This window comes from Podarcis tiliguerta (assembly GCF_965153285.1).
Source record: "Podarcis tiliguerta genome assembly, chromosome: 1".
NCBI classification, from domain to species: Eukaryota; Metazoa; Chordata; class Lepidosauria; order Squamata; family Lacertidae; genus Podarcis; species Podarcis tiliguerta.
Genome location: NC_139534.1, coordinates 89,962,584 through 89,990,117, shown reverse-complemented (window position 1 = coordinate 89,990,117; position 27,534 = coordinate 89,962,584). Strand labels below are relative to the sequence as shown.

At 44.2% G+C, this 27,534-nt stretch overlaps 1 protein-coding gene across 7 annotated transcripts in view; it reads right to left on the bottom strand.

The window, feature by feature from the left end:
• RGS6 (regulator of G protein signaling 6) overlaps window positions 1-27,254 on the bottom strand; it is a 223,789-nt gene extending 196,535 nt beyond the window's left edge. For 4 of the 7 annotated variants that reach the window (XR_014501878.1, XR_014501879.1, XR_014501880.1 and 1 more), the window contains exons 1-2: window positions 26,632-27,190; window positions 17,293-17,393 (exon numbers count right to left, since the gene is read on the bottom strand). Coding sequence is in view for 4 of the 7 variants with exons in the window: in XM_083398814.1 (XP_083254940.1) it covers window positions 17,293-17,367 (75 nt within the window). In the remaining 3 variants the exon portion in view is untranslated. Of the gene's footprint in view, window positions 1-17,292; window positions 17,394-26,631 lie in introns of all 7 variants that reach the window. The other 3 variants (XM_083398815.1, XM_083398812.1, XM_083398813.1) reach the window with 3 other exon arrangements.
• Window positions 27,255-27,534: the final 280 nt, after the last annotated feature.

Here is a 27,534-nt window from a genome sequence, read left to right as displayed (position 1 = left end):
ATCTGGAGGACTTTCAGTCCTTGGACTCCAGTTTCTAATATCACTTTCTCCATGGAATGAGAAGGGGCCACTCACAGTACCTCTCATCCTACCACAACAAATAGGGATGCAGGTGGCACTGTGGTCTAAACCACTGAGCCTCTTGGGCTTGCCGACTGGAAGGTCAGTGGATCGAATCCCTGCGACGGGGTGAGCTCCCATTGCTTTGTCCCAGCTCCTGCCAACCTAGCAGTTTGAAAGCACGCCAGTGCAAGTAGATAAATAGATACCGCTGCAGCGGGAAGGTAAACGGCATTTCCGTGTGCTCTGGCACTCGTCACAGTGTCCTGATGTGCCAGAAGCAGTTTAGTCATGCTGGCCACATGACCCGGAAAGCTGTCTGTGGACAAATCTGCTCCACTTAGCAGTGGGGAGGAGTTGCGGTGGACCACATGGCCACCAACTCCCCTTCGGGGGCGGAGGACTGAGTCCTGCGTCACCCGGAGGCTCCCTGCCACGCCATCACCCAGCCAGCCAATCCGCTGGCTGGGGAGGCGTGGCTAGGCCCCATTTAAACAAAGGCATGAGATGAGCTGGAGAGCTTTCTCTTGGTTCGCTTCCTCAATCTCCCGCCCGACCTCCCTAATTTCAGGTTTTGACATTGGCCTTGCTATGGACGACGGTCGGTCGCCGTTGAGGGGCCTGGTAGGAATTTTTCCACTTGGCAGATTGGCAAGGGTCATTTAGTTTTCGCCTACCTCGTAGCAATTGCCACAACTCTGTAAGGTTTGGCGGTTAGGCATTGGTTGATCTTATGATGGGGGAGGTAAGGTGTGGACATCACCTGCCCCTCCAAGCTTAAGAGTATTCCGTTAAAGGAATCCGGGGGTGTGGATCTTGTCCAAAGTCCGGGGCTTGGCTAGGGCCATGCCCCAACTCCGTCGGGAACCCTGGGGGAGCTCAAGTTGGTTTGCATCAACGGGGCTCCCCCTATTGGTGGTTGCCCCTTACTGGACTCCCTGTGTGATGGGCAGGAGTCAGGTATAGTCGGGTCAACTCCAATGCCTAAGCCAATACCCCTCACATTCCGTAAGCAATAAAGTTGTGGCCAAATTTTGCCCAATAACATTAACCTAATATCCGTGTCCCTGTGTCTCATACATTGGCAAGAGGGTGGTTTCAAGGTCTCAACACACAAACGCTGGCTCCCTTGGCCTGAAAGCAAGATGAGCGCCACAACCCCATAATTGCCTTTGACTGGACTTCACAGCCCAGGGGTCCTTTACCTTTACTTTTTTTTTTTTACCATGACAAGGACTTCTTTAACCACATATATTTTGTAATCAATTACAGCAACTTTCAAAGCACTGTAGTCAACTTCTTCCCTGTTTACTTCCTTTATTGTCTTTGATACCAATATTGATGGTATGAAGGAAGCATTTAACATATTCATGAAGGTAACAGTTCAGCACATCTTAATATATGCTCGGTTTTTGCTCATCATATTGAAAAGTCAGTTTAATGAACAATAAAGTCAACGGCAAAGTGAGTTCATTCATTTAAGTTCCCTGTGGCAATAGTATTTATGCGTTGTTTGTTTATATTGACAGCAAATGTTCAATTTTCCCCCTGTGTATTTCCTAACTCATACAAATGTCATAAAGGTACTCTGCATACATACCTTGAAAGCAACAAGTAAACCTGTTTTTCCATTTCTTTCTTTTAGCTGCAGCAAGCAGCTCTGAATAATGTATAGTTATTTGAATTGTAGGCTAGAAGCTCTTTTTTTAAAAAAAAAATGTCTGGAAACAAAACCAATCTGTCCACTTTTGGCTGAAGGAAGTCAAAAACATCATGAAAACTTCAGGGGCAGGTGATGAGGAATTACTAGACTTTCTGCAGTCTGGAAATTCACCCCAGGAAGAATTAGATGCTGGACTTGTCCAAACCCCCCCCCCCCCCCAGGTTTCAAAGACACCTGCATTCTGCACTGGCGTTTAAGGTACAAATCCTAAGGCTCCAATCCTACACATATTTACCTGAGACTAAGCACCATTTAATATGCAGAGACTTCTGAGTATGTTTGCATAGTTCTGTTCAGTAAATTACTTTAGTTAGAATACCTGGTCCTGCTGTGGCCAACTGAGGCAATGATGATGCTTTGCTGCTGTCATTTTTTTAATGTTAAAAGCAGAATGATAATCCGGCAATAAGCAACAACTCTGTTGTCCTCTACTAAATTTACTGACTGCGTCGAAAGATCTAAGTTGCCAAGACAAGCAAGAATGCACTTATCTACATAGCTTTTGATAGCTTCACAGCTGGAAGGGATTTTTAAAAGCTTTGCATTTTGTTGAAGTGGAAGCTTAGGTTTTACGAAACATACAAGTACAAAAGAAAGAGCATAACATTAAATCTCAAAGAGCCCACAGACCTTTTGTTCTCGCACATCTCATTTATCTTCGCGTTCTACTACGTTTGTGTTTTCAGTCCTACACCTGAACTGCATGCTCAGGAGTGCAAGAATGGGATATTTGCTCACCTGAAGAACAAGAAGCACATCTCTGTAATTATAGGCAGTGCAGTTACTGCCACATCCAATGAAGTTCTTATTTTCTTCATATCTCAGCTTTATCCCAAATGGGATTTTGACTGGTGCCTGAACAGCAGAACTCAGCTCCAGGGAAGACTTGTGGCATTGTTGTCTTATTATGTTTTTAATTGTATTGATTTTACATAGTTCCTAAGTCACCTTGCGGAGCCTAACTGACAGAAAGGCAAATATTTTATGGCATCCCTCTGCGAACGGTTTTGAACGCTCCAAAACAGAAGCAGATTCTTGCTGTGTTTTTAAATTTGGAAGGAGGAGATTTTGTGATAAGTGTTCTGGTCCTAAATCAAAATCCCAAAGCACATGCTTAAGTTCTCTTCCGGGTCAGAGCTCTGCTTCTTGCAAATGTTCATAGAATCACCCGGCAAAGTTTACTGAATCTGAAATCTGCCCAGGAAGGAAGGGGATCGCCAAAGGGCACTCTGGATCTGGCCCCAGAGCCACAGAGTGCATTGACAAGCACAAGAAGAGTGCCTTGGGATATGTGCGTGGTGCTTTTCTGAATCATCTGAACCAGTCTCCACATACATGGGGCTCAGGGAAGGCTAACCAGTTGTTTTGGACCTGGCCTCACGCTACAGATTAAGCATCAAAATATAAGAATTACATAAGATAATGCATCTCCTTCACAGCCTAGTTACCCAGGAGGAGGAGAGGACCGCAGGTCACTTTCTGAATAGTTACATAAGCCAGATTGTTGTAGTACTGTGGCTTGTAAAAATAATTAAATGCTTGCTAGAAGGGGAAAGGGCACTGCTCCAATAGCCCATAAAGCAGTTGCTTAGCTAATAAAATAAACACCACTAATGTAAACTGCTGCCAACCAATTTGTAAACTGTTAATGTTCAGTACTCCGGAGCCTGTCTACAGCTGGCATGGTCCAGTGGAAAAAAAATACGTGAGTTAGAAGCTGAAAAATCTGGTTTCAAACTCAGGCTCTGCAATTGCCTCACTTGAGTATTGATCACCTTTGGCAAATTATTATCTTTATATAGTTAGAAATACAGGATTGTGAAATTAATTTTGGTGCATATACACATTCCTCATAGTTCCATCACATTCTCGCTGCAACTTGGGACCAAAAAGAAAAATCATCTCCCCTGACAGATGGTCCTGTCTCTGTCTGGAGTATGCACTGCACTCTCTTACAAGGTTCCCCAAAACATATATGCTTTTTCTGTCCCCACAACCCTGCACATCACAATTCTCCTAAATTTTTGCTAAGCCCTGCAATTGAGGTTTTTTTAAAAACTGAAAAAGACCCATGCATATTTCAGCACTAATCACAATTGGACAGCAATAGATCTTGTCAACAATACCAAAACTCGTTACATATTGCACATTTATATTTTCGCCAGCGGTTTTTCTTTTAAAAAAAGTTAACTCATGGTATGCTGCAGACTTAAAAAAAGATACAGCAGAGGAAGACAGCTATCTGTATTTACAGTATTTAACACAAAGCAAAGTTACTTACTCTGTAGGTCCAGAACAGGAGGCTGCTTATTGATGAACAGAATAAAATTCAACTACATTGGAAAATAACATGCTAGAGAGTCCAACTCATTAACTGCTGGAGACAATATTTAACTCTATAAATACCAATTACTACAGTTTGTTTAACCCTGTCTCCTCAGGCTGGCTTTCTGCTCAAAAGCATGCTTCCCCCAGCTCCAGCAAGCTGCAGGGGGGAAAATATATGAGTAGCTCGCTGTATCTTGTTGCCTATGAAGCGGGGGGGGGGGGAGAGAATCTGGGGAAAGACTGAGCAGGGGGGGGAAACAACCTGAAAGAAAAAATTTGGGGCAACCATCCTTCCCCTCCACTGTTTTTCTTCAGAACTGCCTTGTAGGTGGTTACTTTTGAGTAAAAAGGGGAAAAGAAAATGCTGGGATGAAACACAACTTATGGCTGAATCGATCATGTAGTTGGGCCCTACTTTTGTCTGCCTTTTTTAAAATCATTGTAATTTTGGGAGGCTTTAATCCAAGAGCACAGCACATCCAAATAAATGCTAGCGGAGAGGAAGAGAGAGCTACACGTGCAGATTCAGGTCACCATCCTTCCAAAGATGAAACTAACCAGTGTAATTTAATATTTATCTATTCTCTGGCTCATCTCCCCCTTTGTTTTAGTGTGTTGTCTTGATACAGTTCAGCAGAGGGGAGAACCAGGAAGTGAAGCTGAGCAGTTCTCTCGCCTGAACTGCTCTCTAGATAGCACTCTGATACAGAAAGAGACAGGGCTCAAGAGAATATATAAATATCTTATAAAGCATCGCAACACTCAATAATTAATTTCCAGCAAGAAGAAGCTTTTATTTCAACAATACATGGGTGCAAAAAAGAAAAAAGAGTGCTTTAATTCCACATCTGCTGCCACATTACCCCTGACCTGACCCCAAACTAAGAGAGAAAATGGAAGAGCCCCAACTTAAAAAAAAAAAGTATTACTGCAGCGGAAAATATTAAATGTATTTTTTCCCCTAAGCATTTATACCCCACTGTTCAGTCAGAAAAGCACTGAGAGTGGCTTACAAATCAATAAAAACAACAGAGTCCTTTCCCTCAGGCTTAAAACATGGCACAAAAGGGGGGGAGTGATGGGGAGGGAAGAGGAAAACAAGCAAACTCTGGCATCAAATTCTTAATGCTACAACATTCTTCTAATAACCAGCTTGGATTGAAACAGGCTATATGCAAAAAGTTTTTTAAAAAAAGCCTTGGTGGGCAAACCTCCCTTGAAGTGGCTATAAATGCAGCAAGAAGTTATTGACCTGACAGAGTAGAGTCTTGGCCTCTGGGGTCCTAGCTGGAATCTGCCAGCTTCTTGTTTCTCCTGTCATGACAGGTAGTCTCCACTAAAGCTCTGTGGTATAGCATCTGCTTTGCAGGCAAAAGGTTCCATGTTCATTCCCTGATATTTCCGGGTAGGCCTAGGAAATATTCCTGTATGAAATCTTGGCAGAAGCTGCTTGGACTGTAAACACTACCGAGCTAGATGGAACAATGGTCTGGCTTGGTAGAAAGCACCTTCTTACATTCCTAACACCAAGCCTCCTCTATCTGTGCTGTACAATCCCCTCTTGCACCACTTCTTTTCTGTCAAGCCATAGTTTGCCATTGCATCCAAGCTGGACAAACCATGGCTTGCACAACCATAGTATTCCAAATTCAGGTAGGTAGCCGTGTTGGTCTGACGCAGTTGAAATTTGTAAAAAAATATAAATTTTGTCTAGTAGCACCTTAGAGACCAACTAAGTTTGTTCTTGGTATAAGCTTTTGTGTGCAACTAATAAGGCCAAACTACAGCTACAAACCTGGAAGTGCCGGTGAATGTGAGAAGGGAAAGGGAGTACGTAAACCCTGATGCTCATTCTTGTAATTCCAAACCACATTTCGGGTGATACATCTTAACTGAGCTATAGTAAGCGGCTGCAAGAATATTTATTTATTTCAGGGGCATTAATGCCCCACTTTTCAATCAGGGTCTCAGGGAGGCTTACATATTAAAATAAACAATAACACCATCCCTGCCCTTAGACTTGGACATAACCCAAACGGGAAAAGAAGATACAGCATTGTTCTGTATACCCTGCAAATAACTACTCAATATTTAGACTACCAGTCAGCCACTTAATAATTTGTTCCATGGCATGAAAAAGTCGCTGAATATACACACATCTCCTCATTTTAACTATTTCTGATGGGTTTTTTTCACAGAGCTTGTCTCAGAGAGCAAAGGAACAAAATGCTCATTGATCTGTAGTTAGCATCTGTTTTGTCAGCAGTAATTTGAGATTTATATACTGAATGCTGAGCTGAAGTAAAAAGCATTTCTTTGGACTGGATCCCAGTATTAGTTAAGAATACTTAATGTCAGTGATAGAGTAGTTCCCTGAAGAAAAAAAATGTTTAGCATCACATGTTAACCTAATGGCACAAGCTTAGCTGTCAATCCAGAAGCTGCTCACCTGTGGCTCCTACTTCAAGGTGAAGTGCCATGCTGCTGCTCCCCACTACTGATTCACAACCAGCAGCTGAAACCCACAGATTAAAGCTGAGGATAATTCCAGTTCTTCGCTTCAAATGAGTTCTCAGGACTGTTCGAAATTAGCCAGGCATCAGGCGCATTTTGCAACTGGGGTGGGTATTATTGCGACCACGTGGTACTCTCTGAATGCCAGATTGACGACCAACATCTCCATCTGGCTGGCTCCTCCAGCCTTCTTCAGCAGGTAAGCAGAAGAGCTTATTTATTTCATTTATATCTCAAACAATCCAGGGAATGGTTGTTTATTTAAGGGTGATAAAAGTGATCCCTGTTCACCTCACAGAGCTACAATTCTCAGAGTGGTCTAACGGTCATACCCTCTTCCCAGGAACTGTAGCTTTGTGAGGAGAACAGAGGTCTCTCAAATTCAGCCGTCAGTTTCCTATCTGTGACCGGCTACATGGAACATATATCACTACTTCTGGATACTGGTGCATTTCCATGCACCATTCGAAGTCCTAGTGATTGGTTCACTGTCCGGAAAAGCTCATCAGGGACCAGCTGAGATGTCATTCTACTGCCAGGAGATGGCCTTTTTAGCATGTAGTATCTACTGGACGTGTGGTGATTTTATCCAATCTGCTGTTCTATGCTGAACTTTTATGCCATTGTCACTTTTAGCATGATTTACAATAATAACAGTATTAACTGCAGCCTTCGGCAGTCTGATGAGCACCTGAGGTTTTGAACTACAACTCCCATCAGCCTCAGCCAGTACAGACATCACCCGTGGCATCTGGAGTCCAAGGTATCTGGAGGATACCAAGTTGGCAAAGCCTGGTTTATAGTAGCAGCAGCTTATTATGACTATTGCTGGTGTTTTCTTACTGTAGTGCAACACTGTCATAATAGTTCCTAAAATCATTCAAATAAATCAATGCAAAATTGGAAAGGGTGTCAGTTTGACTTTCCAGCTCAGGCATGAAAATACCACTGGACACTGTTCAACGTACTGTTTAATTAAGCAGCAGCATCCAAAAGTCTCCCAGCCATTACATTATCCATCAGAAAGATTACAAGTAAAGTTATAGATTTCATTCCTGACACCATCAGCTATGGAGGGGGGACAGAAAGCTCTAGCATTCAAATTAGAAATACATATTTGAATGCCCTCTTTCAACCACTTAGCTTCTCTTCAACAGTTAAGCTATTTCACCCATAACTGTGTCCTTCCCCTGTGTGATATGCAGCATAATCTTATGCATGTTTACAAGATCCACTGTTTTCAGAGGTAGAAGAAGAAGAAGAAGAAGAAGAGAAGAAGAGTTTGGATTTGATATCCCACCTTTCACTCCCCTTCAGGAGTCTCAAAGCGGCTAACATTCTCCTTTCCCTTCCTCCCCCACAACAAACACTCTGTGAGGTGAGTGGGGCTGAGAGACTTCAGAGAAGTGTGACTGGCCCAAGGTCACCCAGCAGCTGCATGTGGAGGAGCGGGGAAGCGAACCCGGTTCCCCAGATTACGTGACTACCGCTCTTAACCACTACACCACACTGGTAAGTGTGCATAGGGCTGCAGGCTGAAGCACATTACCAGGAGCAGGTCCCATTAACCACTGTGAGATTTATATATGGAGATACTAACTTGCTTTCATATAAATAACTCTGTTCTCTTCCAACAGTCTGGATTTGAGCCAAGGATGTAGGCATTAAACTATCTCCACTTACCATGTTTAAAATAAAACTATTTCCCTCATTTTAGTTTGTCAGTTTTCATTCCAAAAACATATGCACAAATCCATCAATGCTTAAAAGGAAGCCCTGCCTGCCTGCCTTGCCAGGTATGCAATGGAGTGGGGAAAATTAAAATAGAATGAGAAATGGAAGAAGTCCGTGCTGCACTTCCTTCATATTCCATTTAGGAAAGAATCTCAACTACTCCTGCTTGAAACCCCTGGGGAGTCCTCATCAACCTGACATGTCTTAATTTGAGCTTGTTTTCCAGGTCATTGGCTTCCTCTCTCGGTGCTTCTCCATTTTAAAAACTCTTAGTAAAAGAAGCGCGAGATCCACCCAAAACAATTTCTCTAAATATGCAACAATTTCCCAGGAGCAGAGATGGCACTCTTGACTCGCTAAGAGAAGGAATCATGACCTGACTGACATCCATGCATTATTGTCTCTCTGGAATTGTGAATATGTCACAAAGCCAAGTGCATGCCCCATGCAGGCATGTGACTGGCTTATGGATCATATCCCGCACTTCCCTAAAGCCTTGATGTGATGAGCAAAACATGCCCTGGCAATTTATTTATTTTTGTGGTTTTCACAGCACATTTTCAGAGTAACTAATCCCCTTCCCTCCCTTTCTGATCCTCACCACAAAATTTTGAGTTGAGCTGGTGTGGCATAGTCGTATTAATACAAATAATATAGGAGTTAGTAGACAGCATATAGGGACGCGGGTGGCACTGTGGTCTAGACTCTAAACCACTGAGCCTAGGACTTGCCGATCAGAAGGTCGGCGGTTCGAATCCCTGCGACGGGGTGAGCTTCCGTTGCTCGGTCCCAACTCCTGCCCACCTAGCAGTTTGAAAGGACGTCAAAGTGCAAGTAGATAAATAGGTACTGCTCCAGCGGGAAGGGAAACGGAATCTCCGTGTGCTGGTCTGGTTGTGCCAGAAGTGGCTTAGTCATGCTGGCCACATGACCCGGAAGCTGTATGCCGGCTCCCTTGGCCAGTAAAGCGAGATGAGCACACAACCCCAGAGTCGTCTGTGACTGGACCTTACGGTCAGGGGTACCTTTACCTTTAGACAGCATATAGTAGATTGGGAGACTCTTTCTGATACCATGACCTAAGAGTCCTACTGGAGCAGGCCAAAGGCCCATCTAGTCTAACATCCTGTTCTCACAGTGGCCAGCTGGACGCCTATGGGATGCCCACGGGCAGGACCCAAATGCAGCAGCACTCTCCCCACTTGCAATTTCCAGCAACTGGGATTCAGAAGCATACTGCCTCCAACAGGGGAGGTAGAGCAGAGCCCTTGTGACTTGTAGCCATTGACATCCTTCATGGATTTGTCTAATCCCCTTTTAAAGCCACCCAGGTTGGTGGCCATCACTACATCCTGTGGGAGCAAATTCCATGATTTAACTATATGAAGAAGTACTTTCTTTTGTTCTCGTTATTCCTGGAGAAATCCTCCAAATTGCCACTTTCAGTACAGGAAACATAGAAAGCAATGTGTTCCAACGAGGCAGCGTTGCACCCAGTCTAGGGTGAGGCCTACTGAAGTCCAGCCACTGTAGTCACCAAAAACCATCCCCAAAGTGGACAAACTGAGAGGTGGGGTTTCCACATTCCACAAGATGCACTGCTATTTGACAGCCGAGTTGGCACTGGAGGGGAGACTGACCAAGGGCTGTCTTCTGAGAGCAGACAAATGCTGTGGTTGAAATTGAGCTAATGGCCCATGAACACCTGCGTAGTCAAAACATGGAGTGCTGGATGCATTTGCCAACTAGGAAATACTATAGCTTTGGGAAAGAGCTGTAGTGCATTTGCCTTGCGTGTCCCAGGTTCAATCCCCACCATCTCCAGATGGGGTGGGAATGGTCCCTGTCTGAAGCCCTGGAACACTGCTATCAGAGGAGACAATACTGAGCTAGGTACACCTATGGTCTGACACAGGACAAGGCAGCTTCCTATGTCACTTCTGGTACTGGAATTAATTGCAGCCTGAAATTCTTTTGTTGCAACTGTGGGGTAGAAACAGAAATTCTATTCTTGGTTGAGTTGAGTTTTAGCCTTGGCGTTCTTTCACCCTCCCCAGCCATTTGATTCTAGCTGGGCACCAAGCTATTCTATGAACTCAGCACATTATTTTCCTCACCTAAGTGTGAAATGCTGGTGCAAATCCCAGCTGATCTGAAATTTCTCCATTGGCAGATTCAAAGCAGACTGTCTTATCCATCTGAAACAGCAACGGGGATTTACATAGAGTAAAACTGCCTCCTAGCTACTTCAAATCCCTCTTGGCATATTACCTCAGAATTTTGCCTTCCTCTAACCAGTTCTGATATAGCACTGTCATTAAGTCAGATAGCTCTAATCCTTCAATTTTTATATACCTTTGATTCCCCATTCACTTGCATCTTGTATCTTCTTTGCAGTGGATTTAGCCTTCAAGTCCCTAGCCCCCATATCTCATTTTTGATGTTCCTCTTCTCCTCATTGCTTAATCCTAGTAATTCCAAGGCACTCTCTTCTCTCTCTCTTCCTCACAGCACAATGCATAAACACAATTTTCCTCACACGCTCCCGTGGGGTCTATAACAGGAAATATGCGCTGTCCTTCCAACTATTACTTATAATATATATTCATTTGTCACTTATGCAGAGTGATCAGTAATTAAAAAACAGCATGAGTGCTACATGTCAAAATATTTCCCATTTCTATTTTCATGCTGAAATTGGGAGTCTGAAGTGGGAGGATCCTGGGAGATTGCAGGGGCTGCCTCTGCAAGAAGAAACATGTAATTTTGCAATCTTTGCCGTTGTGGAAACGGCTGCTGCAATTTTTCGTGAAGTTCAGAACCTGAACTGCTCGTAAGAGCAGATCACTCACATCAGCAGTTGCTTAGTCACACTGGTTATCCAACTGCACTAACTTTTAGGAGAGAAGTGAGGAAGCTGTGGCCCTCTAGATGCTGTTGGCCTCTCAACTCCCATCATCCCTGACCATCGGCCACAATGGCTGGGACTGGCAGGACTGCAGCTGGAGTCCAACAAGGGCCACTGGTCCCTCACCCATGGTTTAGAACCTTAGTGTTGTCACACACACAAACACACACACCCAAGTCCAGCAGCAATCCAGACAGAAACAGGAAATGCCAGAGGCACCAGCCAAGGATCAGGTTCAAGGATCTGAGCCAGCTGCTGGAGATGTGGAGACCAGTAGGGATGTAGCTGACAGTCCACAAAAAACTCCCACAGAACCAAGACCTGTAGAGTTCTCTGAGCCTGAGAAGCCCACTACCTCATCATTCCAGTGGCACACACCAAGCAGGTGGCCATGGAACATAGGAGGATTGCCCATCTTCAGAGCAGAGGATTGACTCTTTAAGGAACAAAGAGTTCTCTACAAGGGTGTCAGAGAAAGTTGCTCACTGAGAGCTATCCGTGGTACTGAAACAGCTCCTAACCCTCATTGCTCCATGGTATCTGACACCAGATAGACATGACGCTTAGCACTTAAACCAGACCTGGAATGGAGAAGAACTTGTGCCAATCGTACCAAACAATTGTAGACAGGAATGATCTGTACAATCTCCTGCCTGCCTCTGAAAGCCAAACTACCCCAGAGGAACTTCATCACCAATGCAGGCGTCGTAGTAGGCAAAAAGCATCTTCCCCAAAAGTGAAGTCATAGCCTGAGGGACCTGAGCTGCGCTACCCACCATCGCTGTTCGGCATGTGGCACATGCCAGGTCAAAAGAGCACAAACCCAAGTTGGTCAACAATAGGAGGAAGCTAGTGGTGGAGGGTGCTTGCCATGTTAAATTCAGCTTACCTTCCCACACAACCTACCAAAAGGTGACACAGCCAGCTTAAACCCAGCCAACCAGAAGTCAATTGCATTGAGAGTAGAGTAGGCAAGTGCCCTCAAAGGTCAAACAGATAGCAGCCTAATAATTCCTACTGAGCACCTGTATGGTAACCAGCAAAAAGTACCCTGCTGGAAGTGTGAGAGGGCAGGGTGCTGAAAGAATAGAAAAGGAAGTGCTTGGGTGGGGTCTCTCCTCTATATAGGAGGCTTGCTTCCCCCTACAGGCCTAAGAAGGAATCCCTCATCTCCTTTAAGGAAAGAATTTGAGAGTCTTCTTCCTAATAGGGGGTGGAGTAAATTCATCCCCAACTAAAGGCTGGGAATGGCAAGATCCTAAACTTACAGGAAAGAAGATCACTCTGAGATATTTTCTGACATAAAGGCTCCAGAAACTGAACAGCGCTACACACTGGTTTTTGGTGATAATCGTAGCTTAACAGGGTTAGTTCCTCCACAGGGATGGAAAGGAAAGCGCTTGCATTCTAGTTGCCATGGAGGCATCAAGCAGGTGCTGCTGTCCCCAGTGTGAACTGCCCAGGGACATGAAATGGGTGGTCATGTGGCAATTGCAGAAGTAGCAGTTATTTTCTGTATTTTTCCTCTCCTAGGGAAAAACGGTGCCTTGCTTTGTGTGGTGATAGAAGATGACAGAATACTTTCCTTCTAACTTAAACCTAATACAGCCCTTCCCCCCCAGTCCTCAAATCACACTATAGTTAGCATGAATTTGAGGAAAGTGCTGACTAAGTCCTGTTGTGGTGCAGGCAGGCAGAGGATCATTTCACACACCTTATTTTTCTGCAACTCTGGAGGGGAGCTTAGGTAAATGGCCTCTTCAGCTTCAGAAAAATTGCTAGTAGTACTGCATTAATATATATGTCAAAGGAGCAGGTTGAGAACATGAGATCAAAGACCATTTGAAGGACTCCTCCCAGAGGGCTCCCATTTATACAAAAGCAAATTAATAATAATAATAACAACAACAATTTATTATTTATACCCCACCCATCTGGCTGGGTTTCCCCACTCTGAGCGGCTTCCAACAGGATATTAAAACATGATAAAACATCAAACGTTAAAAACTTCCCTAAACAGGGCTGCCTTCAAAAAGTCCTTGACATCTGATGGGAGGGTGTTCCACAGGGTGGGTGCCACTAGCAAGAAGGCCCTCTGCCTGGTTCCCTGTAACCTCGCTTCTCACAGTGAGGGAACAGCCAGAAGGCCCTTGGCGCTGGACCTCAGTGTCCAGGCTGAACAATGGGGGTGGAGAAGCTCCTTCAGGTATAGTGGACCGAGGCAATTGAAAGAATAAGCCAACTTTCCCCAACCATCCAGATGTTTTGGACTTCAGCTCCCATCAACTCTAGGCAGCTGCTGTTGAGCAAAACATATGGATGGCACCAGGCTCAGGAAGGATGAACTAGGCTAAGATCATTCTTTACTGAGCCAGGAAAACATTTTTACATTCTTTGCCATAATGATGATGATGATGATAATTCAGAAATAGTTTTAGGTTCTCCTTTCACATAAATTCATCCATGAATCCATCCACTTACAGCAAAGTCCTCTCAAGTTCTACTCAGAAGCCCCAATGAGTTCAAGGTAAGTGAGTTCGAAAGAGTTAAGACTACGTGGCACCCTACAGATGTTGTTGGACTCCAATTCCCATCAGCCCCAACATAGACATTGGTCAGGCATGACTGGAGTTAGAATCCAAAAACAACTGGATGGCATCATGTTGACTATCTCTGCGGTATAGGATTGCAGCCTCCATTTAACAGACGTAACTTCTACGCAAATATCCATAAGCCTCTACAGCAAATAACACAAACATCACATTAATCTTAAGGGACTTAAAATGTAAGCAGTTTTTATTGGTGGGCGTGAGTTCACAGTATCCAGTGTTCTTTGGGCCAAGCCCTACAAACTGTTTATCTGCTCCTAAACAGATTAATTACTCATACTTACAACATACACACATATCATTTTAAAATACAATTTGTCCCAAATCCTTTGCCATTTTTTTTTATAGTTCCCCTGAACTCCCTCAAAATTACAAAGTTCTTCCTGATAATGAGAGGCCAAGATTTGTTCTGTGGCCTTTTCTGCCAGATGGCACAAAAGCAGGCTTCTTTCTGGCATGGCCCTCAGATCTCTTATTTTTCTGAGTTTTATTGCAGGAAAGTGAAAGCCCTGGGCCATTTGGATCTGAGAAATAATACTCAAATGAGCAAAGCAATCAGTATAGCTTAGATTTCAAGGACAAGTGACAGTCATGAAAAATCAATTGATGTTCCCTCTTACTGCTTGTTTAATAAAATATTTGGCATCCTTCCCGCGTTGTTTCAAATTTGCCCATCTTCTGCCATGCTCACAGTGACAGACACGGAAAGAGGCAATAGGAGCAGAGAATGTTGCCCTATACGAAGTTACACCATTGGTCCATCTAGATCAGCACTGTTTGTGCTGACTGGCAGCAGTTCTCTAGATTTTCTGACGGGGGTATTTCCCAGCTCCATCTGGAGATGCTGGAGACTGAATCTGGGACCTTCTGCATTCAAAGCAGGTCTCTTCCACTGGGCCCCAATACAACCCAATTCACTTCAAATGAAAGCCCTTTAACCTTTGTAGCATGTGCCTTGGAAGAGGGCAGGAATCTACATACAGCAACACAACAAGAATCTGGGGGGAATGAAGAGATTACTGTCTTAAAGGTTTTCTGACCAGTCATGACTCTTAGACAGTCTGATGTGGGGGTAGTCAACGCTGGGCTACAGCTGTTGGCCATGCTTGCTGGGGTTGATGAGAGTTGGACTCCAGCAACATCTGGAGAACAGCACATTTGCTTTCCCTGGTTTTATGACTCTATACAGCACATCAACAGTCCATAGCGTGGAAATAAATATTCAGCATATGTATCTTACAAGTGGGGGACCTGTGACCCTCTAGATGTTGTTGGACTCCGGTTCCCATCAGCCTCAGCCAGCATGGTCAATGGCCAAGGATGATGGGAACTGGAACCCCAATAGCATCTGGAGGATCATGCATTCCTCCTCCCAGTATATATGATGCTGCCCAATATTAACACTCATTTTCAACTGCACCAGAACCTGAAATATAATCCTCTTCATACAGATTCATACTGTGTTTGTGTAAAGAAAAATTGTGCTTGACAATGGTAGCCTAGTGAAACTCAGCACTTCTATCAGGATATATAGCTAAACAAGATTATTGATTCAGATTCATGTGTAAGTTCCACTTTCAGCACTGAAGAGAATTTCCTGCTATGTTTAAAGCAAGCGATTAGTTTAGTTTCTGCTTTAAAAAAACAACAGCTATTCTTCGTAGATGAACAAGTACTAATGTACAAATTAATGCTCTCACAGTCACATATAACTTTAGAATCTATCTCCTGAAGTATTTCTAATGCGACATTGAACGTATTGAATCAGATAATGCATTCTACATTACATTTTTTAAAGGTTTGGATTAAGTAGAGGTAAAGCTCTTATACAAGGACTGTAGTCTTTCCAGCTATACATAAAAAGGTGCAGATTGCTAGCAAGGAATCCATGGGGAAACTGCCCCGTGTCAACAGTTTAATTACCAGAGAGAAGTCTTGTTCTATGCTGACATAGTGCCTGATGTGTTAACTTGGGGGCAAGTGCTTTCAAAACATTGGCTTCCCATATGAAACCTGAAATAGAACAGTCCCCGCAAGGGGATTTCTGCTATCTCATTATGGAAAGATAAAATAGCCTTTACTGAAGGCTAGGCTGCATTACAGAACTTTGCTGGTAATAATAGGAAAGGTTAAAACCAACAGCTTGGTCTTCTTGACTTTTGATTGCGAGTAAGCAACCTGCAGGTGCCTTTAATAAAGGCCCGCTATAACCATGATCTCACACACTGCACAATGAGGTTTCCAGAGGGCAGAGTTCCTCTGCTTCCCCCATCCCCTGGTATGCGAATTGGGGATATCTGATACACAAACATACTGAATACAGGAGCTGTGGTGGTCTCCATGCTGATTTCTGCTAGTCCAAATGGCAGACAGAAGTCTGTTACAGTTGATGCAGTTGCTAAAACTTCAAACTGGAACTAGAATGCACAAACCTAGAACCATTTGGTGCATTTTCCATTTCTCCCTCCCTCTACCTCCTGGTTAAATGCTACAGCTACTTTAGCACAGCAAGGCCACCTGGATGCAGCTCCAGAATGTCTACTGAGAAGTAAGTCCTACTGAAGCCAATGGAACCTACTTCAGTTTAAGTGAGCAAAGGATTGCAGGCCCATTTTATATATCACCACTTTCATCGTCATAAGGAATATATATATATATATATATATATATATATATATATATATATATTATAATATATATAATATATACTGTGTATATATATATATATATATATGTATGTTATAATATGCTCAGCTAAAGCTTTAGTGCTACTGCAACAGGATCCCCCTCATGCCCTCTCCTAGTGCATGCCCTGTGCCACCCCCAAATCTGCTCTGGCAGGCTGGATTAACCCCAAGAACAGATACAGGGAGGGGGGAGGAGAAGCGGAGAATATTCCATTGCGTAAGGAGAAATCCTTGCACTGACAGAATGTTTTGCTTAGCACTATATTGAATACAGTCCGAAGTCAAAGTGATTTATGCCAATTAGGTTCCAATGAAGTCAGTCAAAAACTGCAGTTAGCTTGGTTGTGGCTGTCTACTGTTAAAAAAAGCAAACCAAAATACCAGTTCTACAACAGACTCTTACGAAGGTGAATCTAATTCAACCTATTTTACTAGCAGTCAGTGATATCTTAAGTTTTCCTTTTAAATTTACAGGTAGCGTACCCAAGTACAGACAAAAACAACAGAAAACCATTAATCTTATAGTACAAAACCTGAAGAATCCATTTGGAAACTAAGTCTGCAGTCCCATGCACACTTACCTAGGAGTAAGTCTCATTGAACTCGCTGAGGTTTACTTCAAGGTAGACATGTATAGGATTATGCAGCAAGTTATTTTTTGAAAACATGTAAACAGTCATCCAGCTCAGAAGCTGGCACAGAAGTAATGAATGACTCTGAATGTCTTACTTTTCTGTAAACAATCATATTTGGAGAGCTCTCCTCTTGATCAGCTGTTTCCATGTCACTGGATCCCTGGGCCATTATGAACTGGCTTCTTTTCACCCAGGCTGTAAAAGGGAAGAACATTATTCAATGGGTCACCCAAAGGAAGAAAGTCAAGAAGATACATTCAAAATCAAATAATAAGCATAGATATAGGAGACGAAAAGTGTGCTCAGGAATTTTATTCCATCATATAATGCCTGAAAGGCATGAGATACAGAAATAGTTTTATCACACTGATGAAATAACAGACTGGCAAACTTGAGTCTAAACATATGCTTACTGCCTTGCCAAGGGGCAAGAAGAATTTTGTTTTCTTTGGATGAGATATCAGGTGAGACAAGGGTGTGTTTGTAGTATTTTGCTTAGTATTTTGCTTAGGCTTGGTGCTGTTGACTGGGGCTGGTGGGAGCTGCCGGGCAACAAGTTGGGGAAGGCTTGATTAGTCTTGTTAAGAACAGAAGACCAGGGCTGCAGAATAAGGCCAATGCTCATCCTGTTCTTGCAGTTGCCAACCCGATGCCTGTAGGAACCCTGCAAGCAGAACATGTGATGGACTCTGATAATGGGACGCCATTAACAGAACCTCCTCAGGTGATCTTAAACACAGAAGTCAACATGACAGCATATGTGACGTTTCTCCATTTCTCTTACAAAAACATCCCTGCCAATCAAAAGCTCCCTTGCCCATACTGCACGTAGTGTGAGTAAAATGATGGCAATCTGTATGAAAGTATAGAACCGAAAATATGCATCTTGGGTCTTAAGAGAGCCAAAGAATGAGGCTGTAGAGCAAAAGAATAATCACCACCAACTTGAGGAGCCTCATATTCATGGGTACAGAAGTCCAGGCATCCAGAAGCCACTGGCATCTAAGAGATTAGGTTTTTCCTCCTAAGGAGACATCTTGCTGGCTCCAAAGTTTTGCAGAAATGAATCCACCATTGCTCATTCACTTGCCTCTACTTGGTCAACAGTTCTTAAGGTAAACCCAGTGTCCTGACCCATCACTATGTAATTACATTAATGCTTAGCCAGAAACGGTTTCACTTTGAAGCTTTGTATTAATACATTTTCTTTGACTTGTATAGGGGTGGTGGAGGAGTGCCCGGATCCATATTCATTTACTTAGCCATGGATGCTACTTCTATTGAGAGACACAATCAGGAAGTTAATTCTTTTTCCAGGAGTTGACAATACAACAGACAAATTCAACTCCATCATGACTGCATGCCTAATTAGAATGGAGAGAAGAGGAGAAAGGGAACATTTGCCATTACTTTTGCTAATAGACAATACATTAGAAAAAGCATCAGACCATGCAAAAATAAAGTCAATATTGGCAGAGTCTAAATAGTTTCATCATCATTTAGCAAGGAGATTCAAAGAACACGATCTGTTATTTTATGCCAGTGGACTGAGAGGCATCAACAAACTGCTATGCATCAAGCGTATAATAAAAATGTATTTTTAGGGGCTTAATACCCAACCAGTTTAGAACATTTCACAGTTAATGGCCATGATGAATTCCACATCTAAAAACAGAGGCCATTAAAATAAAGACATTAATATGGTAGACGACAGTGGATGAGACTGGAAGTGTGTGCAGAGTTTTTATCTTAAAATTCAAACACACTGACCCAACTTTAGTGAAACGAGCTACCCCAGAATGTAGATGAAGATACACATTAACAATGCTTCTAAACTAGAAGCGTGTCCCAATGAGTTCAGTGGGGCTTACTCCCAAGTAGGTATGCATAGGATTGTGGTGCAAGATGCACAACCGATAGAACATAATACAATGCATGCAGACAACAGCATATTCAAATGTGCATTTATTTGTCTGTAGTTCCTGATAAAGCAAGTAAGATCTGCTTCTATGACTGCACCTCCTTTTCTGGATCAGGGTGAAAAAACGGGACATAGTTTAAGATACCTTAAACCAGTGCTGAGCTAAAACAGAGAAGTGAACTAAAGCCCCATATCTGGGATTGGCAGAAATGTATGGACTGGAATAAGTCACTGTCTTTTAGCATCTGTAAAATGGGTTTCTACTATTTAGGATAACAGTACTGCAAAGATTAATACAATCAATATTGTTGAGCACTTTGCAAATTAAGAGAAGAACTATACAAGATTAACAGTCAGCAAAAAGGAAGCCCTGTGCTGATAGTGTCACAGGTCAAATCCTGCGCATGCTTCTTCCTTTGAAATAGCAGGAAAGTAAACATGTGTTGTCAGATCCCAGCAAGAGCAACATGTGAGTGAAAGCAGGTGTACATGGAAGTTTTCCCTGCTGGACAATGAACAGCACACATGCAGATGAATTGTGTAGGTGCAGTTCCTAAAGCTGGTTCACTATAACCAGCACTTGGAGCAAGGCACACGGTTCCCGATCCCATGTTGGGAAGAGCATGCACAGCTCCAAGCACTGATTATAACATTTCACAGGTGAAAATAGGCGCCTACTCATAACAAAATCCTTATTTTCCCATTCCAAGGATCACAGACAAGATCCCCTATCCCAACCATCAGCACAGTGCTTTGCTTCACCTGCTGGTGTAAGCTAATGACCACAAAGATACACATTCCTCAGCGTATGGTTTCCCCATATATCCCTCATCTCACATATCCCTCTGCCCTTCCAGTGAAGTGAATGGAAAAGCTGTTGTACGTGGAATGAATAGGACATCACTAAATTGAAGTAGTGCAGGGTTAGAGCCTTCTCCTTAAATAAATCCCCTCTTTATAACGCTCAAGACGTTGCTATGGCAGGATATTGCTTCACCAATAATCAATTTTGCATAAAACCTGTGGCTTATCTTTCATCTTATTCCTTAATCTTCTATTTATGACATCAAATTCTGTTGCTAGGGAGATGCTTACGCAGATCATTATGACTTTAGGTAGCAAGACAAATGGCTAGTTCTTTTGCACACACACCCCTCCCGAAATTAAACACACACACCACTACAGTTCTGTGCTATCAAGGCAAAACTGATTCCCAAAGGGAAGGTTGGTCATCAGTTACAGTATAAAGCTGCATAATAATGCTTATTCATGACTAAGATGAACTATTCCACTGGAAAGGCACATACCTAATTCCCAAACCCTGATGCAATTTTTTATCTGACATGACAACTTGTCACTTTAAAACAGGGCTTGAACAACGACTGATGTCGTGATTCAGATATTCTTGCAAAGATTTCTTAGCAGCAAGGAACTATGAATATTAGCTTTATGGGGGTCTATTCAGAGTATCAATTTAAGGCCTAACAAACGTACAGCTGCGTATTTGTTGTGCGGATCATCCAGACATCTTCCTACCAGAGAGCATGGCTGACTCAGGGATAAACTGCAATATATATATTTGCTGTTGGTAAAATTAGTTAACTGTTGCCTCACCCACAGGACCATCACCATTTGAAGCAGGGTGTCAAACTGAAATTGAACCTGTATGTACAAACTGAGCTGGGGGGAAAACAGGATTGAACCAGGAGGAGGAAGAGGAGGAGGAGGAGGAGGAGAAGTAGAAGTTGTTGTTCAGTAATCAGATGCTCAAGAAGCTCCTGTGAAGGTAGTGAAGGACTGCTCCAGGCCGGGCGAGAGGCAGGCAAGAGATATGCTGTATCAGTGTACTTGAGGATGTATTTTGTCTCAGAGTGTGAAGTGCTTCCCTCAGATGAAGACAAAGAAAAGGTGAATCTAACTAAACTATAGGCCATGGGTCAAAAGGCAGCAGTCCTTCATATGTTTGTTGGACTACAACTCCCATCATCCCTGAACTTTGGCCACACGCTGGCTATGGGTGATAGGCGCTGGAAGTCCAAAACATCTGGATTCCAAATGGCAAACTGGGTGTCACTGAATTTTCATGCCTTGAGTTACTTCTCAGAGTATGAGATTTCCTTCATCAAAGCAAGTTCCACAAGTGAACTGCCCTGAAACCTGAGGGTATAGGGCAGTAAGTAAGTAAGTAACTCAATCAATCAATCAATCAATCAATCAAATAAAATAAATACAGGTCAACAGTGGAGACCCCTGCTCTAACTACTCCCATATGTTCCAACTTGTGTTTTATTCCTTCTTAAAAAAGATTACTTTTTTATTTGCAAATTTAGCAAGAAAAGGAGAACAGAAAAGAGAAAAATTAAAATTAAATAAGAAAAAAGAATAAGGGGGAAAATTGTAATGATACAAATTATATACAAATAATAATAATTAACAGACCACTGACAGTACCTGAATCTTAAATTAAGCCCTCCAGATACTGAAATAGGTAGCCATACAAAACTGATATCAATATGAGATATGATTGAATATAGCTAGGGAAATGAGGTCCTCAGACCACTGAGTACTTACAATCTCTTAGCCACCATAAGGACTCACAAAACCCACTTTTGTTGTCCACTTGAAAGACCCCATACTACAGTTATATAATTTGAGAATATATGAACATCTGCCATAGCAAGGTCTTCACCAATACAAAGCTGATACAAGGAACAAATTCAGACTAAAAGGAATGTATCAGTGGACAAGCCCACATCAGATGCCTCAAATAGGAATTCTCAGAATTACACCTCCAACATCTATGTATGTTAGTCTTCCTATACAAAAGTTGTGGAGCCCAACATACTCGGAATATCAATTTTGGCTGAATCAATATCAATTTCAGGTCCAAGAAAACATTCTGCATAGATTCAAAAGCAATTTCCCATTGTTTAGGCTGCCCAATACCTTCTAATTCCCTAAATTCTAATTGAGTTTATACTAAACTAAATAGTTGAATACGGAAATCCAGTGAAGCTAAAATCATCAGTAAAGACATCACAACAGTAACAACCAAAGGCATCTGGGACTAAAAGTGAAGGATAAAAACATGTGCCTTTAACTGGCGGCAAAAGCACTCCAGAGTAGGTGGCCACCTAAATTCTTACAATAACCCTATGAAGCAGGTTGGCTTGAGGGATTAGGATTGGCCCAAGGTCAGCTTCCCAATGAACTTTCTGGCCAAGTCTGGGTCTTCCCACGCAGAGACCAGCTCTAGTCTACATTGAATACACCCCACTGGCTCTTGCAGATTCTGAAAGCTTTCATGTAGGAGGCTTAGATTGCCTTTGGGCTGCTTTTGCGCTATTTATGCAGATGTCTGATCTTTCTTCATGTGGAAGAGAAAGCGGAGGAAAGACATTTAGAACAAGTAGTGGTACTCTGGCTAAAGTTACATTTATATCAGAAATATGCTTTAAGTCTCATGTATGAAAATGCCCTTCACTCCTTGGATGGGTGGGGGAGACCAAATAAGGCCTCCCTTGCCCTGCTACACCATCCATGAATCCCTTCCATCTTATAACCTCTACAGGATAACCTTGGAAGTCCCAGCTGAAAGACAATAGTATACTCCCCACCCCAGCTCACAGGTAAAAAGGATAGTTAGAGGAAGGAATAGCCTTGTCAAGGAGGGGAACATGTATTTTAACATTTGTTTTAAACTGTTTTTAATATTTATTTTTTAATCTTTGTAACATACCCTGGGACCTCATGGGGACCCTATATCTATCTATCTATCTATCTATCTATCTATCTATCTATCTATTTGCATGTTGCTAAAGGCTTCTCCAGACTCACTTGATACAAGCCATTTCCAGCTCCTATGTATCACAGATTTTGTTGTTGCTACTGCTGCTGCTGCTGACCACTTTCCCTCATTCCCCTGAACCCATATCCTCCAGCCTTTGAAAAGACAGCCTTTAAAAGCCATGATATTCCACCCTCCACACTCATCTGCAACCTGTGAACAGCATGATATTGTTCTGAAATGGGACTTGTAGGATTATGCTGCATAAGCAAAATTTAAAAAACGGGAACACAGACGTATCCGTGTTCCCTTCCCACCTTATAAAATTATCCTTTCCAGAGAAGTATTTCTCAAATTCAGCAGTGCAATTTCAAGATAACTATTTAGAGGAAGAGAGTGCTACGATTCCCTAATGATGCTGAACGTGACTCCTTGTATGCAAATCCCACCGGCTTCAATGGAAATTAAGTGCATACAAGTGTGCTTGGTACTGCACACACAAGGATTTCTCTTTAGTCATAGCTCTGCCTTGTTGTATTTGGTTGTGCTTATTTGTTGGTTTTATACTGCACTTGTATGCTGTGTGAGTTAATTTCACAGACACTTTTATACAGCAACCTGGTATCTTTTGAGGGTGGGCAGTCAAGAAATAATTAAACAAAATAAATAAAAGGTTATACCTGCAATTTTAGGCTATATAATTGTATTTAATGAGATTAGGGAAATAATGGTGAAGTGCTCAGGCTGCAACCTTTGAATAAACTTGAAGTGGATTCTACTAAAAATGGAGAGACTTAGCAACCCGCCTTGCACAACATGGAAGCCCGCATCAAGAACGCAGCCCATACCGGCAATGCACTGGGGGAGGGGGGCGGTCTGCTGATTAATTGACCACCCTGCTCTTCTAGCAGTCTCATCGTGACCTGCAAAAACAGAAGGTTTATCAAAGTCTCAGAGAGCAGGCTTCAAGCTGTACAAGCCTGTTCTGTGCTGAGGATAAGGAAACACAGCTATTGACAGGACCGCTGCTTCCTAAGAAAAAAATCCAGCAGGCAATATGTTCAATCAACTCAACAAGCAATCAAAGCTGAGCTTCCCTTCCAAAGCCCACCTGGGCACACTCGACTCCCATCCAGGGAGCTTTAATTTTAAGGGACCACAACCTTAAGGCTTTTGGTAGCACTTCTAATCCCCCCAGTCCAGAAACATGGGGTACCTAAGCCTGCTCCACAGCTGCTTTCACACAGAGCTGGCGGGGACTTGTGTGGGACCAGCATGGCCATGCAATGCAGCTGTGAGAGCATGGCACACTCACGCGCAACTGGGAATATGGAAAGATGCCTGCACTCAGCACTCTCCCTCTCTCTGCCACCAGCCAGGTTTTGCTAATGGCATGGGGATGAAATTGGTCTCACATCCAAGCAAGAGCCTTTGGTTTTCTTTGGAAAGATTTGCAGATAAGTAATATGCAAGTTCTCAGTCACTCCATGCCAGCATATTATATTTAAATATATTTAAAGCACATACAGAGCCAAAAAGAACCATGGGGACTGTAGTTCACAAAGCTCCCAGCACCATTAAACTACCGTTCCCAAGATTCTGTTTCGGGGTGGGTGCTTTATAGGTATGATGGGTATGCAGCCACAACTCAGTTATGCCAAAGTACTTACTTGGCTTTAAGTGACTCTGTGCACACTAAATCTCCAAAGCACATGCATGGCACACTTGTCCCCTCACAGAATTCTGGGCACTGTAGTTATCAAGGCTGCTGGGAAATGGAACTCTGTGAGGGGTAAACTACATCACCCAGAATTTTTTGAGCAAAAGAACATGCTCTGAATGTGATTTAAGGGTATAGTGTGTACACAGCCTAGATGGAAGTATGTGTGAGTAAGTATTGCTGTCTTTTTAGTTTGTTGTTGGGGGAGGGGACTATGCATCTACAACTCAAAGGCAAAGGCTACCCATAGCTGAAACCTCTAACCCACTGAAAATTGGCTTCTTCCAGTTCCTATCGCCCCATTCACAACATGATGCATTCCACATTAAAAGGCCTTCTTGGGGACAGCTGTGAAAACCAGATTACAGTGCAACCCTAGTGTGGTTTACTTGGAAGAGTCTCATCTGATCTCAGTGGGGGCAGAGTTTAGGATTCCAGTCCCATCCCTAGGGCCCAACCAGCCTCAACTCCTTTGTGGAACAAAAGGAAAGTGTAAGAAGCAGCTGAAAGACTAGCAGTGCAACCCTAGGCGCATTTACTCAGAAGAAAGCCATGGTTTCCCAAGTAGTGATGTATGGAAGTGAGAGCTGGACCATAAAGAAGGCTGATCACCGAAGAATTGCTGCTTTTGAATTATGGTGCTGGAGGAGACTCCTGAGAGTCCCATGGACTGCAAGAAGATCAAACCTATCCATTCTTAAGGAAATCAGCCCTGAGTGCTCACTGGAAGGACAGATCGTGAAGCTGAGGCTCCAATACTTTGGCCACCTCATGAGAAGAGAAGACTCCCTGAAAAGACCCTGATGTTGGGAAAGATGGAGGGCACAAGGAGAAGGGGACGACAGAGGACGAGATGGTTAGACAGTGTTCTCGAAGCTACCAGCATGAGTTTGACCAAACTGCGGGAGGCAGTGGAAGACAGAAGTGCCTGGCTGTGCTCTGGTCCATGGGGTCAGGAAGAGTTGGACACGACTAAACGACAACAACAGGCAGAAAGACTAGCAGTGCAACCCTAGGCGCATTTACTCAGAAGTAAGCACCTCTTAGTTCAACGGAGCACACTCCCAGGGAAGTGGATGTATATTCCAGCCTAAAATGCAGCAAGTCGTGTTGGGAAGACCCCCCTCGGCCCTTCCTCTCCCCAAGTACTTCGGGGCCTGGTAGCAAAACCATTTATTTGCTTTGAGTTTTAACATCAAATCCCATTCTTCGAATATACGCGAAACTTGCGACCTCTAGCTCTGCAGGTCGCCGATTCAAGCGCGACCATTTTCCAAGCGCGGTCCCCCCCCCCCCTCCCGCCCTTGGACTGCATTTGAACAGCGCGTAGCAAGACGCGACCGCCGGCGGCAAACTCCTGCTCCCAAGTTTCCTCCAAGGGTCAGGGGCAAGCGGCGCAGCAGCGAGCCAGCGCCATCCCTTGCCCAGCCCGTTGCTTAGCGATCGCCCTCCGCGCGTGCCCCCCACGGCCCCGATTCGCAGCGCCCCGCTTAGCACGCAAACCCCGCTCCTCTCCTCTGGGCGCAAGCCCCCCGGGGAAACAGGCGGGCGCCCGGGGAAACCAACGCTCCCGGCGCTTAAAATGAACGCGCGCACCCTCCCCAAGCACACGGCTTCGCATGCAAATAGCTGCGCTCCGAATGGAACGCCGCGCCGAGGGCGCGTTTACAACGGCGACGCCCGCGATCCGGTGCGTCTCCTCCAACTCATTTGCATCCCTAGAATAACAAAAGGGGGAAGGCAAGGGGGCCGCGAGGCTGCTTCATCCGAACCCCGCTGTTCCTCCTTTTCGCACCCGTTGCACAAAAGGGAGTTGCAGACACATTGCTTGGGGCTGGGGTTAAGGAACCGAAGAACCGATTTAATGAGTCCCCGTGTCCCTTTAACGTGGGAAAGCGGGGGGTGGGGGGTCATGCATTGCTAGGCATCGTTGCCCCACAAAGCTTTGAGGGGGGGTCGGGGGGTGAAGAAACGAGGACGCTGCGCAAGGGCGATCGTAATTTACCTTAGCAACCAAGGATCTGCTGTGGGTCGCCTTCGGCTTTTAAATTTCCCCTGGGCGGCAGGGAGCAGCCTGATTCATGTTGAAGCCGAAGTAGCGGGCGGGGGGGGGGGGAGGCGGGTTAAGGGAGAGGCGGCTTCCCCGGGGATCTGGATCTCTCTCTCTCCCGCCCGCCTTTCAGGGGACCTTAGACGCCGTCGTCTTCAGGAGGGCGCCTGCCAAAGGGGTCGCGGGAGGGCTGGCAGCGCCGCTGGCGAAGGTGGACCCGGGAGAAGCGGCGGAGCCCAGCTCAACATGCTCGGCGGCTCACGCCTCTCGTCGCTGCATTCCCCCTCCGCGCGCGCCGCCTTCTCGCTCGCCTTCCCCGCGGCTTTGGCACACGCTCTTCTTCGCCCTCGCCTTCTTGCTCCGCTCGAGGCCGGGCAGTGGCGGGGAGACCAGCCCAGCGGCGGCGGAGGAGAAGAAGAAGAAGAAGAAGACGCCACCCCGGCGGAGCCGAGGGAGGAGATGTGGACGGAGAAGGAAAAACAGAGGCTCCAAGTCCCAGGTTTGTCCCTTGCGAGCCAGCTGGCTGGCGGGAGTAGCAGCAGCGCCCGCTGCAGGCTGCGGGCGGAACCGCAGCCTCGTTTCCAAAGGCTCTGAAGGCCTTATAGAGAGAGAGCGCAGCCCGCCCGCCCCCAGGGAGGTGCAGCAGAAACCCCCCCAGCAAGTTTGTTTGTTGTTTTGCTTAACGTACCTGAATTAATGTTAGGGCGGTGCACATTTTAAATCGCCGGTACAACGCTAACATCTAATCCGCACTACTATATTATTAAAAAAATAAAAAACTATATTATTAAAAAAAGCCAACCCGTTTCACATCAGTACAACAAAATTGAGAAGAATAATGAAGACAGCCCAGGTGGT